At 41.7% G+C, this 16,931-nt stretch overlaps 1 protein-coding gene across 1 annotated transcript in view; it reads left to right on the top strand.

The window, feature by feature from the left end:
- The window catches only part of SLC2A13 (solute carrier family 2 member 13), a 143,459-nt gene extending 129,342 nt beyond the window's left edge, over positions 1-14,117 (top strand). The window contains exons 8-10 of the mRNA XM_054272783.1: positions 9,193-9,314; positions 9,435-9,587; positions 10,720-14,117. Coding sequence (XP_054128758.1) covers positions 9,193-9,314; positions 9,435-9,587; positions 10,720-10,946 — 502 coding nt within the window. The 3' untranslated portion in view covers positions 10,947-14,117. The remainder of the gene's footprint in view (positions 1-9,192; positions 9,315-9,434; positions 9,588-10,719) is intronic.
- The last annotated feature ends 2,814 nt before the right edge of the window (positions 14,118-16,931 follow it).

Below are 16,931 nucleotides of genomic sequence, written 5' to 3' on the forward strand. Positions count from 1 at the left end.
CACAGATGTAAGTTTTCTGTAAACCATTGGAGTGTGTCCTTGACAGGGGGAAAAGGGCAGAAGTCTTACATTACCTGCTGTTGCCTTCTGAGCCTTACCTGAAATGGTTCACTCTTCTATTGTTGCTTTTTCATAGACTTTATTAGCTTGTAAATACACAGAATTATGTTTCAAGTTGCAAAAAATATATTCTTGTGTCTTCTCATGAAGACACTGTGACCTGTTATCTGGCGATTGAAGTAGCTGAAACGATCACAGGCAGAAATGCATGAAGGACAGTGGCATTCAGCTAAGATGCTTATGCTCAAAACTAATTAAGTTTTTGCATTTTGATCAGCTTTTAATTGGAATTCTGCCCATTAAAATTCTGTACTTATGACTAGGTATTTGTTAAATGAACAGTTGATTATGTTTCTTAGTTGCATGACCTCTCACAAGTTCCTGTGCTATTAATATAACATTTGAATTATTTATGATTACAAAATCATACAATTTAATTATTACTAATTAATTCTAATTTTTGCTGGGGTTAACCAAGTGTGTCCAGTCAGAATCAGAATTAGAACTAGGAAAGGACACTGAGACATCAGATGTTTCTGGACACTTTTTGTGACCATCTAATACTTTGGAAGGGGAGGAGAAAGCTTGGGAAGAAAAATAAGTCAATCTCTGTATAGTGCAATGAAGGTAATTTTGTCTCCTCTAACAAAAATCTGGTGTGTATTTATTTCTGCTCCCAGCTTTTGAGAGCACTGTCAGCTGCTGTGAGATCTGAAATGGTTGGGCTTTAACACTGGGTAAACATTATTCTGCATTTTCCTGGTTTGAGTCCATTTCCCAAGGTAAGGAGTGCACTAAAGATGATGGGGAAGCCTGTTGGACAGAGTTCTGGCAGTAGCAGATTTGTCTCTCTCCCCTCCTGGCAGATATGATGGAGAATGAAGCCTGAAACCCTTGGGGTGTGACAGCAGAGTGGGGAATTGTAACTGACAGCTTGGAGGCAGCCACAGGGACTTGCAAGGTGCCTGGATAGAATAAAAGAAGTCTGAGGCAAATCCCAAACTGAGCATCTTTCACTGGAGATTAGAGTTATCTAATCCCACCAAAGGTGCTTGCTCAGCCCCACAGCTCAGGTGTCACAGTGATATTTTATGAAAAATCCCTTTGCCAGGATTTCTTCTCCTGGCAAGATGAGAAGCCTCAGCTTCTCCATGTTTTGCTGCTTTGGAATGTAATTTGGAGAATTGTTGACCCAGCATGAGGTCAACATGTGAGTTGTTTTTAATTAATGGCCAATCACAGCCAGCTGCGTCGGACTCTGAGGAGTCAGTCCTGGGCTTTCATTGTAATTTCTTTGCTAGCTTTCTGTCTGTATCCTTTCTCTGTAGTTTCGTGTAGTTTTAGGATGTCATTTTCATATCATATCATAAAATAATAAATCAGCCTTCTGAGAACTTGGAGTCAAATTCTCATCTCTCACCTCGTCTGGGGACCTCACAACACCGCGCTCAGGAGTGTCGAGCTGGCACTGTCACACAGCTGAGTTTCTTACTTTGGCAACAGACACAACTGTGTTGTCCACACTTCAGAATCCACTGATAGGTGGTTACAAAAGTACTGAAATGTCCAGATCAGCAAACAGTTCAGAACCCCTTTGATGTGAATAATTTTGAGCACCTATTTGTCATGGGGAAAAATTGCTCCTGTTTCCAGACTGCTGTTGCTCAGTCTCTTCAGACTGAGTAACAGCTCCAGCAATCTATTTATCAGGCAAATTCAGATGCAGTTGTAAAGCTGAAATTTCTCAGCTTGTGAAAGTGTTTGAATTCCAACCTAAAGATTCTTACATAAATAAATAATAATACTAAAAAATAATGTTCATCTGTGATCAGGTAGTCGGCCAGAGGTAAATCAGATCAGTGTGCTGTCTCTTGCAAGTGTGTGTTCTGACGTGACTGAGAATCATGGAATCATTTAGATTGGAAAAGGCTCTTAAGATCATCAAGTAAAGGATAGATCCTGTAGCAGGGGGGTCAGTGTGATAAACATTTTTTCCATCATATACAGATGCACCAGTCATCTAGTGAGGTGCAATTTGCTTTCTCTGCTGTGAACTAAACTATTTTTCCAGGTTTTTGAAACATATACTAGTATTTTTAAAACTCTTTGCCAGTTATAGCAAAAGGCTTCAATAAGTGTCCCAAAAACTCTGTATTTTATGCAATGAAGGTTAAGCAATGTGTAGCTGAATCCCATGAAATTTTATGACAATAATTTTTCAAGGCTGTATGTTTGTTTTTTTCTGGTTGTCTGGGATTTTGTTGGGTTTTTTTTTGTTTTGGTTTAGGGATTTTTAGGGTTTTTTTTTGTTTTTCAGTTGCTGTCATCTGGTGTAAGAAGCTTCATCTGTAAATTTTTAGCTAACATCTGGTTTAATGGATGAATTATTTCTCTGTGTAAACTATAAAGTCAAAGTGATAAATGCAAACTTCTCCAGAGAGGTGTGGAGCTTCTCAGGCATGGACCACAGTAGCTAGGGAACTGTGGGAAAGCTTAGAAATTATTGATTCTGACATTAGTCAGGTTTAAAGTAATCTGTCAGGTTGAGTTGCAGTTCACTTGATGCTTTAGACAGCGTCTTACCACGTGCATAAAAAAGGAGCAAGGATTTTTCCTTAAAACAGAATATGTTGATTTATAGTGAAATTATTCCTCATGGTTTAACTGGTTTCTGTGGGTTGTGCTAATGTGACTATTTTGGATGTACATGGGTGGGTTTGGGAGGCCACTTGATGGACAGGGTAGAGGTGGTTTCCAGAGCTCTCCTTAGTTATGTGTCTGACTACCAATGAGTTATTACACAGTTCATCTGGTACCTTGCTAAATTCTGCCCTCTAAGGTAGCTGGGGGTTTGTTCATACAATTAAATATCTTTAGCAGAAGAGGAGGAGCTTGAACTTATGAGAACTAATCCAAATGTTGAGATTCAGATTCTTCTACAGGATAAGTAATTGATTGTGGATAAATAATCTTAGTTGTTCCCAAGCATCATCCACAAAAGCCTTCCTCCATCCAAACAGCAGCTACTCTAAATTGTGTCTCTTTTGTCCTCTGTCATTTCCATGACAGACTTCAGATGAAAACATGACTGAATGAACTTGGCATAAGTTTATATTGTTCAGTAGATTGCCATGATATGAAAGTCAGCACTCTACACAGGAGACTGTAAAAATCTCCTTAAAGTAGATTTTTAGTAAATCAAATATATTTGTTTTACACTTGAGACTTAAATTGGCAAATTGTAGATCATCATCATCCTGATAACCTAGGCACAAAAGGCTGGCATAAGAGCAGTCCTTAAGTAGTTTTACTTGTGTTAGAACAAAGAAATGAGGGATTAGTGAAACTGTGAATTAACTATAAAATCTTTGTGTGCCATCAGCACCTGATGTCAAAGTCTATCTCAGAGGAGAATGTGTAATTTTGAAATATGCTTGTTCTAACAAGCATTTTACAGAGATGGACGATCACATTAGTGTTTTTCTTCAAAAATAATTTCCTTTGTCTGACTTCATTTGAATTTTGACCTTTTAAGATTTTTGATCTAAATTTAAGATTTTGATCTTAATTTAAGATGCTTCTGAAGGGCTTAAAAGACAATGAGAAGTCAGCAACTTTCATATTAAAAATATATTAACTGTTTACAATGAAACAATTAATCCAAGCAAAACCTGCATCTTTAGGGCTAGACAGTCCTCATTGCACAGCAAAGCAAAAATTAATGGATATTTGAGAAGAAAATCAAATTGGTGTCTGTCTTGTGCTGTGTCTTGCCCAGCCATTTCTCACACTGGGGTTTTCAGTGTTGTGCTTCAGAATTATTGTACAGCCAAAATGGCTCAAGTATTACAAAAATTTACATTGATCATCAAGGGAAGTGGTTTTTATCCTATTTCATCCTCCTGTAATTACCAATAATATTTTAGATTCCCCACACTGGCTCTTTTCTTACCTTCTTTTATGTACCACATGAAGGTAATTTAAGGAGATGGGGAGCAAAGCTTTAGTTCTTTTGAGCTTCAGACCATATCTGATAGAAGGTGGATTCTGTGATTTTGAAACTGACTATATAATGCTTGTAATTTGAAAATCTACCAATCTCATCTGTTTTCAGTCAGTTGAATTTTTTGCATCAACTGTTGGTAGTTCAGGCTTTCATTAATTAGAACTGATGTACATCTTAAGTAGCCTGCAGAAAACATTTAGCCAAAAAAAATCATAGTAAAGGTTTTCAGTGTAGCATTTTCATGTTTTTGGTCTGGCAGTAGTTTCAGAGGCTATGATGTGGTGTGTCCTCACTGGTTGTACCAATGTGACTGTTGCCCAGCTTATTGGTACATGCAAACTCTGCACCAGGACGTGACTGCATCATTTCACTTGTACATTTACAGGGAATTGCCTGCGTGGTCACTCAAAGTGTTGCAGTCAGCAGTTCAATGACCAAGTGGCACCAGTGACAAGTGATACTCTTCAGGGGTCAGCACTGGAGCTGGTGCTGTTTAGGACCTTTGCTGATGACAGGGACAGTGGGATGGGGTGTGCCCTCACCAAGTTTGCACCAAGCTCTGTGCTGCTGTGAGCATGCTGGAGGGAAGGGATGCCATCCAGAGGGGCCTGCACAGGCCTGACAGCTGGGCCCATGGGAACCTTCTAGAGCCATTGAATCATCAAGGTTGGAAGAACCCGTAAAGATCAAGTCTGACCAGCCCAGCACTACCCCTGTAACCATTAGAACACATCAGCCTCTTAAACATCTCCAGGGATGGTGACTCCAACACTCTCTGGACAACCCATTCCAATGCCTGAGCACTCTAACAGGGAAAAAACTACTTCTACAATCTAACCTTAATCTCCCCTGACTCAGCTTAAGGCCATTTCCCCTGGGCCTCTCACTTCAGTCACTGTAGAGGAGTCCAGCCCTCATCTAATCACAATCTCTTTTTGGGTAGCTGGAGACAGCAATGAGATGCCCCCTGATGCTCCTCAAGACTGAACAAACCCAGCTCCCTCAACCATTACTCATAAGATCTGTTTCCTAAACCATTCATGACCCTTGTTGCCCTTGGCTGGATGCAGCAAGGTGTGGCCTTAAAGTCAGGTGTCCGGCTGGCAGAAGGGCGGCCAACACCCAGCTGCAATGTGAGAGCACCCCTCGGCGTCAGAAGGCTTCTGGCTGTGCTCACAGCGGACGGAATCGCTGCTGGCCAACGAGAGTAAAGAGTCCAGACACTCACTGGGGACTTCTCAGATTTATTGTAGAACCCGGGAATGACAGACACCCAGGTGTTGAATCTAACGTATCTGCCAGCGAGTATCCTGAACAAAAGGTGCAACAGGGTTATAAAGGGGAGGAAGGATCTCAGGGAGGCGTTTACAAAGGACCAATAGGGGAAGGTAGGGGAGTGAACTTAGGATAACTGACATGAGGAAAAACCCAGTAGAAACAATGTAAAGAGGGGCCCCGGAGCCATAGCCAATCAAGTCTCCCTAAGCACAGAAGATGCTGGCAAACTAGGAGGAGTGGGGAGTGATTGACTGGGCCCAGGGAGGAGAACAAATTCACATATAAGGAAACACAGGGGAGGGGAAATCATGTAACAGAGAGGATTGACATAAACTGTGGCGGGAGTAACCAAGGTAACCAAATGACAGACAATACCATGGCGGGAGTTGCCATGGGAACGTAATAACTGACAGAGCTAAGGTGGGAAAAACTGGGAGGGCAGAACCATTACAGAAAATGGGGGAGCAATTAAACAAACTAACAGAACACACTACAACAGCTGGACATGCTCCAGCACCTCAATGCCCTCTTTAAAGTGATCCCAGCACTGAACACAGGATTCAAGGTGCACTACAGTGCTGGGTACAGTGGGGTGATAACTGCCCTGCTCCTGCTGGCCACAGTATTCCTGACACCAGTATTCAAGATGCCACTGGCCTTCTTGGCCACCATCAACAGGGATGTTACCAGGCTGTGGAAGAGGCTGCCCAGAGAAACTGTGCATGCCCCATCCCTGGAAGTGTTCAGGGAACAGTTCAGATAGGGCATTGAGTAACCTGGTCTAGTGAAAGGTGTCCCTGCCCAGGGAAGGTGCAGGTTGGAACTTGATGATCTTTAAGGTCCCTTTCAGATCACACCATTCTATGATTCTTTGATTTTCTTCTGTATTTCAGTTTATGAAGGGATGGGTAGCTGCTCCTCTGCTTCCATCATATATGCTCCCTTCATGTTGCATAAAATTCAAAATTTTCTCTGGTAATAAACTGTATGCTAATTATAAGTATGTTCTTCAGCAAAATAATAGATCCTATATAAACAATGGTGCAATAGTAGAATTATCACAGTAATAGAGCTTGAACAAATCTCCAGCCTTGAAGTGTTATTTTTTTAACATTCCCAGCACTGCAAGATGCCAGCAAATGCAGATGTCTTTGCCTTTACTATGTGTACCATGCTGGTTTACAACTGAAGGATAAGCAAAGCACAGTTTATTACTGCCATGTTTCTATTTAATCTGGTCTCAAGTGCTGTTTTTCCCATTTCATTGCACTGAATCTGCTTTTTTAGCAACACAATTTCCTCTCTGTTAGGGGCAGACAGTGGAGAATAGATGAGTGGCTCAGTCACAGGAGGCTTTGGAGACATCTGGTTTTCCCTTGTATCATTTGTGTTCCAATCTGTCAAAAGCAGGACACAACTGGGGAAAGATGGCAGGGGAAGGAAACACACTGACCTGCCTGCAGTGGTGTCTGTGTGAATCAGCATGTTAGTTTGTGCTCATGGAGGCGGATGCAGGATAATAAACCAAGTATGTCTTTGTTTACAGTTTTGTTTGAGAGAAACCTCTCTGCAGAGCTGCCAATCTGGGCAGAATGGAGAAATTCATATCAGCATCAAGATGCTTAAAAGTGCTCATCAACTTGTATTCATTACAAACACCTGCAAATGAAATTTGTGTAACAGCAAAAGAAGCAGAAGTGATGATGTTGAAGCAGTGTGAAACTGAGCACTCCTGTATCTGCAGTGGGCCAGTCTGCACCCAGGCACAGAGGATGTGTCTTGGAGAGGGAGTTCAGCTGCTCTGTTTTCTGTGCTTTCCGCCTCAAGGGTGAAAACGAATCAATGCCCTGGATAAGATGGCCTTTCCAGGGGAACTCAGCAGGGCAGAGCTGTGGAAGGGTGGAAAGGTGTACTGGCAGCACTGGCTGCATTGGCAACCCCAAACTAAGGGCTCAGCATTTCTCCACTTGATCAGGTGATGCTCCAGTGCAAAGTGGAACTGTAAATCTTACAGGTTACTGCCATTAAGAAAGCATTAGGGTTTTACCAAGTATTGGAATATGATCCCAATATTACCAGGAAGATTGGGCCTGAGCTCGTCTGACCCTTGCTGCTGGGCCAAAGACAGCAGCTGTGGTGTTTCACCTCAGAGACACTTTTGCCTGGCTGGATGTTGCAGCTGGGCACTGAAACAAACCCAGGCTTGTAGAAACTCAGTTTACCTCAGGTGGAAGGGCTTCAGGTGAGGGTGAAGAGGAAAAGGGAGCGGATTCCGTCAGAGAGTTTATATCCAGAGTTTATTCCATGGTCACAGACATCTGAATCCGGGTAACAGCTCCAACAGAATGTCGAGCACATGGTCCTTGGTCAATTTAAGCCCAGGGACAGGGGGAGGGGAAGGGACAATTGAGCACCAACCAGGTGGGAGGAGGAGGGTCTCAGGGGACAAGGGACACCTAGACAGGCCAATGACCCCCAGGCCTGAATTGCATCCTTTGAACTTGACCAACCACACGAGGCCTTGCTGGAATGTTAAGCCTGATTGACAGAACTCATTCAGCAAGGGGGTGAGGGGGAAGGGAGAGGTATTGCCACACCTGGGAAGGGACTAGGAAGTCTAAAACAGGAAATTGCAACACACTGCAACAACCAAGGTTTCAGACATGCATTTTTCCAATATTTGTAGTATTAACCTCTCTCTTTTAAATATTTTGGAGCTTTGGATTTCCAGCTGTCCTGAAATTGGGTCTGCGACTTCACCATGATATCCTGCTTTAAATGTTGTCCTTTCATCAATGATGACAAAGGGAAGATTTCTTCCCCAGGAGTGCTGGGTGGATGCCCATCAGTGCTTGGCACATTGCTGCTGAACTCTGAAGCATTGCAGGGTGCCTGTTACACCACCATCCACAACCATTGTTGCCCACCTATTGCCTGTTGCAGGCATCTTCATTCTGGTTTCCCTGCTGTCAAGAGGGTCACATACTTCACATAAGTGCTCAACTGATCTGGAAATCATAACTCAGGCAGATGTTCAGCTCTCTGTAATTTCTTCTTTGCATATGAAAGAGTAGTGTCTCTTCAAGTCCTCTGTTCCAAAAGTGTGGGGTTTTTTAATCTCTAGCAGTTGAAGTGGTGGCTGCAAAAAAGTTTCACTAGTTGTATTTATGACTTACTCCTTTAAACAAATGTCAATTTAAAAAAAATTTAGACAAAAATAAAGTTGTGAGTATGCTGTTAAAATATTGTTGACAGTCAGAAGGAAATACCTGATCTTATACCTATTCCTTGAAATATGGAATTCCCACGTGGTCCTTGGAATGGAGACATATTTTCTTTCAGTAGCTAATTACAAGCACTACGTTCTCTTAAACTGTTTCACTGTGTGGGAAGGAAAATACACACCTCTTTTCTTTATAGCTTCACTTGACCTTGGCACTCTCCAAGACATTGCTGATTACTCCTGAAGTGTGCCACATGTAGTTGGTTGAGCAGTGATGTAAGGACTAACTTCCATCTGACCTTAAACCCTTGTGTGCAACATCTTATCTCAAGTCCTGCTGCTGACCTCGTTTTTCACTGTGTGATATTCCTGTGAATTGATCTTGATGGCTTTGGTATCACCATTTTTGTAGTAATGACTGGTTGTTTGAAGGACATCTGTAAATAGGTAAGTGTTTAAACTCAAGGATGTTCTGCTGATTACTCTTCCTAAGACCAGGCTTGAGAAAAAAACACGTTTCTGAACTTTGCTCAAAGACCTTGTACATTACTTGCCATGTTTATATTGCAGTGTCAACTAGTGCCCTGAAAATTCTTTAATAAAAAGGAGTTTTGTTGATTTTCAGGTGTTCAAATGAATCCATATTCAAAAAGGAAGATTTATTTTGGGCATACAATTTCTGCCCCACTCCGTACTCTTGGACAGCACTTCTGGGCCTTATTTTGTATTTGGTTTTCTTTGCACCTGGTAAGAAAATACTTGGTTTTGCATATAAGTTTAAAATGTCAAATAGTGAAGCTGCATGTTAAATTTATTTTTGAGTCCAGCCATTAAAGTCAGATTGATGTTTTTATTCCTGATTCTTAGGGATGGGTCCTATGCCCTGGACTGTCAATTCTGAGATTTATCCACTTTGGGCCAGAAGCACAGGAAATGCATGTTCTTCTGGAGTCAACTGGGTTTTCAATGTGCTCGTGTCACTGACATTTCTGCATACAGCTGAATACCTGACATACTATGGTAAGTCACAGTTCTGTCCATGTGTGCAGCACTGCCATAGGCACAGAGATTTTCTCTGGATTCTGGGTCCCTCCACTGGTTTTGCTATGAAGTGTCAAAGCAGTGTTCTCAACCCACTGTGGTTTTGTAAGACTAGAGATCTGCTTGGATCATAGAATTTGGTCTGGATTTCATAAGCAGCATTTATTTTTGTCCTTAACTGAGAACCCAGATAGTTGATTAAAACAGAGAAGGTGGAAAAAACCCACTTTTGATTTAGTGAAATAATGCTGACTCCCACTTAAGGTGACAGCATCTGCAGTTTTCCACTTTATGGTGACATCCAAGGCCAGTATCAGATGGTCCTTGCAGAAATGCAGCTGTTGATAAGTGCTGTCTGTGTGACCCTGTGGAGTGTTTGTCAGGTTACTGCTCAGCCACTCAGGTACAAGTCATTTAAATCACATTAATCTGCCAGGGAGCTGTTGTGACCTTCACATCCCTTCTAGTGCAGAGCCTTTCAGCTCTGCTTGTTATTCCTTTGAGCCATCAGTGTAGCAGCTCTAGGTAAATGTTTGTTGGTCCTTTGCTACCTGCTCTGCCCCTCTAGGTAGGGTGGATTGTGGGAAGGAACAAGCTCCTTCTCAATATTAATTGCCACCACAAAGCACTTTTAAATAATAATTAGGTGTAAAAGCCACAAACATTATTCTAATCCTGACTCATTTCTTCTGCTAGAGCTTTTCATTTTGAGGACTTGTCTTAATGTGTCCTTCACTGTCAAGACAAACTAAGAAAGCTCTTTCCTTTCACATCTGCTTTTTTTTTTTTTTTAATTTGGGCATGTGATTGTCTAATTGCTGTTTATTTTAAGAGCAGAGTGACTTGCCCAGAAAGGATGTGAATAATCTTTCACATTAATTGGAATTGCCTTTGTCAATTTACTTTGGTGAGGAATGAGGCAGTAAAGAGTCGTTCTCCTACACCCACAGCTCATTGTTGTAACTCTGCCACTCCAGCCTTTTCTTTCACACTCTGCTGCTGAGTGAAAGCAAAGTGTGCTGTGCCTGCTGCTTCTGCCCCTCCCCTGGCCTGGCACAGAGGAGGGGTGGGGACCTCTGTACCTGACTGTGACAATGGTTTCACATTGCAGGAGCCTTCTTCCTCTACGCAGGCTTTGCTGCCTTGGGACTGGTTTTCATCTATGGCTGCCTTCCTGAGACTAAAGGGAAAAAACTGGAGGAAATTGAATCTCTGTTTGAAAACAGGCTATGTACATGTGGTATGTCAGATTCTGATGAAGGGAGGTACATCGAGTATATTCGGGTGAAGGGAAGTAATTACCATCTCTCTGACAATGATGCTTCTGATGTGGAATAATTTTCAGCTGCTGATGTATTTAATCATTTAAAAGCCTTCTGGGGGAAAAGCAGCTCTCTGATGACCTCACTGCCCTGCTTCTGGTCTGGTTCTCCTTTCTACTGTGTATTTAAAAATGCCTTCATGTTCAAAAATGCTCCATCTAGGAGGAAATTCAATATGCTAGCGTTTTCTTGATAACTGAAAGCAATGGCTTCCAAAAGAGATTGAATTCCACAGTTATGTGACTTTACCAAGTGTGTGTGACACTGCTCCGTCCCCAGAGGTTTAGTAGGGTGCACTGTACCAGATGAATACAGAAGGCTATCCTAGATGGTCAGGGGCTGTCCTTATCTCCAATGTTGACAAAACCTAAAAAAATCGCCTGGCTGATGAGAAAACAGCTGACAGCTGTTGGATCCCCATCCCATAGGAGCCAAGGAAGAAGCTCTGCTGTGCAGTATGACAAAGGATGAATGCATAAGCATTGTAATAGTAATGATTTAAAAGGTTTAACTGATTGGGAAAATACAAATACCTGCTGTATCCATCAGAGGGACATTTCCCAAATTTATCCAAAGAGAGAGAATTTCCATTATTTATTTGAGCTAGCAAGTAGAGAGCCATACTCACCTGGATGGGGGTTCACTGGGGTGGTGTGTGCCTGTGCTACACTGGATAATCCACCCACTGCTGCTCCTGAGTACATGCTGCAGTTGGGAGCTGATGTTTGTGAGAAAAACTGCCAAAATTGATTACTGACAGCAGGAAAACAGAGCTCAGTACGTGGCCACACGTACAAATGTACTGGTATATATTGCTAGGTACAACACAGAGGCTTCAGTTTAAAAAAAATAAATGTTTGTTTTCCTTTTTAGCATGTGAAAATATTGGTTTGTGCCTAATTTTGAACATAAAAATACCATTAGCTAAAAGAAAGAGAAGGAGGGTAGAGGGTTTGTGCTGCTCCATGCACAGTGGTCATCCCTCCTGCGCCTTTTGCTTGTGAATGATTATTGCCTTCAGTTTATCTCCATATGTGCCGAGTAAATGACTCCCAGCACATTTTTCTTCAGATTTCCATAATCAATTGGTGTCTTGCTGGATCTAAAGAGAAATATTAGCCATGGGCAGAAGTCTGCATCTCATTTTAATTGCCTTACTGAAGCATTGCAAGCTTGTCAAGAAAATGTCAGGCACAAAACTGACTTGGCTGCCTTTAGCATGGTAATGAAAATATGAATGGTATTTTATTCACCTGCTGTGATTGCTTGCCTTGGCAAATTGAATTTTATGCAGCTACATAAAAATATTATTTGTTTTTTTCTTTGTCCTGTCCTCACTGCTTTAAGTCTTCAAAGATATGAGTTTGAAAGCATCAACAATTCAAATTCTTATCTTTGAAACATTTGCTTCATGAAAGAATGTGGGAAAATTCCTCTGCCTGTGGGCTGACACCTATTTATTTGGTAAAAAATACATTTATTTTTCATTGTATAAAGATTAAAGAAGTCATTAGGTTCATTAGCTTTTATAGATTTGGTTTGTGGGTTTTTCTTGGGTTGAAAAATGTTTTTAATGTTGGGTTGCTATCAAAACCAACCCTAGACTTCTGTTACTAAATTATTTTTATTGGATAACATGGGGGTTTGTTGTTGTAAAGAAGTCTGACATTATGTTATCTAATCTTCTGTGGGGGGAGTTCTTATTCTCCAATCATTGACCTTCAGGGATTGGGTGTATTTTGGTTTTTTTCTTTTTTCTTTTTTTTTGTTTTTTCTTTTTTCTTAATCAGAGAAATATTTTTGGAAAGAAAACATTTTAAGGAATCCTCCTGTGACTTGACTGGAGCTAAAAGGGAAAAACATAGTAGACAGAGGGAATTTCAAATGAATCTTTGCAAAGAGCAGCTCAACCTTGCACGTCTCCTGTGTGGTGAGAGGGCTGGATTCTCATGCCTTCCATCTTGCCTCCCTTTTAAGCGCACAATATTTTTATGCTTGAAAGCACCAGCTGTAGAAAATGCTGAGATCTCCAGATCTGTCTATTGCAAATGCTGAGGTACTCAGACCTCCCTACAAATGCTCCTGCTGTGGGATGTCTCCCTTCGGCTGTCACCTCCTTGAAGGCTTCACTGAAGGTGCAGTACCTGAAATGGGAAAATTAGATACTTGGCACAGAGAGAAGAACAAAATTGTTTCAAGGAGAAATGAACTTATTTCTGAAACCAAAAAGTGGTGTTTGAAGACCCGATTTGGAAGCAGTTTTGTTACCTAGAGCAGTGTGTGAATAGGTGTGTAACAGCCAATCTGTGCTTACACAGTTTAAGTGGTTTAAGTGGGTATTTTCTGGCTTCTGGGGATGGGGACTTAGGGTTCTGACAGCCCCAAAAAGCACAAGCCCACATTCACCTTCACCCCTGTGAACATTCCCTTGCTTGGGGTGTCTGGAGTGGGATCCAGGTCCCAGTGCCGGCCCTGTGCCAGCGCTGACCTCTCTTGTGTCACAGGGAGAGGGAAGGTGCAGGGATTGGCCAAAATTGAAGTGAAATCCCTGGAAAGGTCACTGTCACGGGGTCAGCAGCCTCTTCTGTTTTGCAGACAGTGCTGGGGCTTTTTAGCAGCAGAAGAACCATCCCTCTCTGCCAGCCTTGTTCCACGGACCTTCCAAAGGGCGCTCGGTCGCGTACAGTGCTGGGCTCGTTTTCTCAACACAAGAGAAAACAGTTAAACTTACTGAAAACACTTTCCTGAAGGTTTGTATCCCCTGTCCTTTCTCCCAAGACACAGCAATTGAAACATGCATTTATTCCTCACTGCTGCTGGCCACGAGGGTACAAAATACATTGGCTTCTTTATTGTCCCTCCCTGTTCTGTGCCTACAGAGAGCAGGGTTTAAGTCTTCCTTTTAGGGTTTCTTCACACCAAGAAAGCATTCCATACCTTACAAACACTGAACCAAGCATCATGTGTATTAAAAAAGAGATCAGATACTTCAAATTAATCTTATGCTGTAGGGTTTTATTTTTAGAATCTGTGAACATTTAGAGTTTATGAAGAAAATTAGAAATGTGTTTCTATTTTTCAAATATTTTTTATATTTATGAGTATTTTAAGTTTTAAGATATTTTTGCTAAAGGTAGACTTAGTAACATTCCAGATAAAAGAATAAAAATACAGTGTAAATGAATAATTTCTTTTCATTTATGAAGTAGCATAAATAATATGTCTAAGCACAATATTCTTTTATTGAAAGCTTTTTGCAGATGTGAAATTGTTTCTTCTCAAGGACTGCACACTTAATTCAGGTATTCTGTGCATCAGGAGTGTTAAAGTAATACTGCTGGTAGAGTTGGGCATGTTGATCATACACAACAATTTGAGATATTTTAATTCTGAATTATCCACCAGCTCTACATGTTGTGAGGTAACACCAGATGTAAAAGGAACAAATCCTGATGCATTTTTAATATTTTAAAATTAAGTTCATGGTAATTTGCATTTAGTATTTTGTTCACCATGCTGAGTAATTTGAGATGGCACTTTTTTCTTCCCCTCGTCACATTGTTGATCAAAATAATCTTTTAACAAGAGAACCAAACCTGTTTTGAAAATACAGAGAGTCAAAGCAAGGCCCAGGAGCCATTTGGGGGCTGGAGTTTCATTGCTGTGTTGGCACCTTGGATTGGTCTCTCTCATGGATGTTTCCTTGGGAGGTGCAGTGACAACGCTGGCAGAAATGGTGGGGCAAGAAAGGGTGAATCACAAAGGACCATTGCTCCAACACTAACTCATTTAGGGATGGGTTGATAATGCCACATTTCACTTGTGTAGGAGTTAGGGTTGGGAGGGGAGATGAAGGAAATGATGCATTGAAAGCACCACAAAGTCAAGTTTCGGTAGGGATGGGTGTTGTAGGCAGCAGGAGCAGTCTCTGCTTGTCTCCCTCATGGGGTGGGGATGATGGGGCGAGGGACTTGGCTTGGCCCTGTGGATAGGAATGGAGGGGCTGTCAGGAGAAGCACTCTAGTGTTGCTCTCCCATGCCTGCTGGGAGGTGAGGACGTGGCAGTGGAGTTGGCAAAGTTGTTTTTTCCTTGGTGAAATCTCTTTTGCCATTCTTAGTCACTTGGGCTGAGCACTGGGGAGAAGTTTCGACCTTCAGGGGCTGCTACAGGCCCGAAGCAAGGGTCTTGCCTTAGGCCATGCAGTCCCACAGGCATTCAGTGGGCAAGGGAAAGACAGACCCTGTACTTCTCCACTTCTTACCCAGCTTTCTACTTCTTGGTGATGCTCTTCTAACATGGTCATTTTGAAATTTAACTTGCACTGTTGGCTTTGTTGGCTGAACATCACTACTGCAGAAGAGGCAGAATCTTTACAGCAGAGAATGATCTGGGGGTAGAAATCAAGGCAGAAGAGATGGTTCTGCAAAGCACTTTAAAGAGTAAGATATCTGTGCACTTTTTTCTGAGAGAATCAAGCTAACCAAACCCATTCCTCTGCATTGGGAAGAGAATCAAGCTTTGTGTACCAGGCCAGAAGCAGATAATGCCACAATATGTGCTTTATGGCAAAATGTGTTTTTATTGCGGGTAACATTTACAGCTTACATGTAGCTGCTGCCTATAAAGTGACTCAATTGTTCTCTGGATTTTAACAAGTCATACTTTTGTGCAAAAATCTTAGTGGTTTTCTATCAATCTTCATCACCTTGTGTACAGTACAGTTAAGCATAATCCACAGTGGTCTAGATTGTGGCAGTGTTTCAAATGTCAGCACAGTAAAATTCTAGGTGAACATTGTTAAAGAAATATTGTTGTTTGTGATACTGGGGGTTAAAATTCCTCAAAGGCAACTATATATAGATTTTAAAAGTCTGGAAAAAAAGGCAGTTCTTATCTATTTTGTGTATGTTTTCATATAGAGAAGGAGTTTTTTATGTGCCAATAACCATCACTGTAGTGTTTTGTAAATGGGTGTTAATAGTGTTGCAGAGTTCTGTATATGAGAATATACTTTAGCCACAATGACCTGTTAGTGTGAACCGTGGCATGTTTTTAATCTTACACCTCTCATCAGAGGTGCTCACTCGTTGGCTTCAGTAGAGTCACTCATGCCAGGGGAAGTTTGACAAGAGTCAGGCCTCAACAATACAGACTTCATCTAAATCCCTGCTTTTTCACATTGTCCCCAGACAGTATGTTACATGTGAATGATCTGGCACATGTAATTTTAAAGCTTCAACTCCAGTTCAGTTAATCTCCTTGATTTTGTTGAGAAAAATGTTGTCAGTATTTGCTTTGGCCTTTCATGACATTTATATAAATAAGGAGCATACTGATGAATTATGAATATTGTCCACCTATTTCTAAAGCAACCATCTGTTTCTGAAGTGTTAAAATAAAGGCAAATTTCTCTTGCTGCCTTAAACATTACACAGACTTTGGAGAGGACTGAATGTATGACCATCATTGACTTCTGCAGGAGAAACTTCACGGATGCTCAGCAGGTGTGAAACGAGGTGGTCTCATGGTGCTGGGTTACACTGCAGGCCCTGCCTAGAGCACGCCTGCCATCTGTTTGATTTCCAGTGTTCCAGCAGTCCCTGGGAAACTGATGGGATTATCCATGTGCTTGATATTCTCCATGTGCTCAGTGTCCTGCTGGTCCGGGACGTCCCTGGGAAGTGACACGAGTCATGTCTCTGCTTTCCATTGTGAATCTCACTCCTCTGCAAAATGGTTCACTGGATCTGGGTGGGACAAATGCCATCTAGAATATCTGAGACATTATTGGGGACCAAGCTGATGGTAATAATTCCATGCTGAATAATGTGCACATGGTGCCATCAGGCACACTGTAATCCCTGGGCACGGGTTATGGTGTTCAGTACAAAACAGGTTTTGGCAAAACAGTTTGCTGGGTTGTCCAAGTCATTTCTTAACCATGTTGAAAATGTGCCATTTCCATTTCCAACCGGTCAAGCCTATAATGTATGAAAGTGT

This window comes from Melozone crissalis, unplaced genomic scaffold, assembly GCF_028551555.1.
Source record: "Melozone crissalis strain CALT ecotype California unplaced genomic scaffold, PUWL_Pcris_2 ptg000004l_1, whole genome shotgun sequence".
Taxonomy (NCBI): domain Eukaryota; kingdom Metazoa; phylum Chordata; class Aves; order Passeriformes; family Passerellidae; genus Melozone; species Melozone crissalis.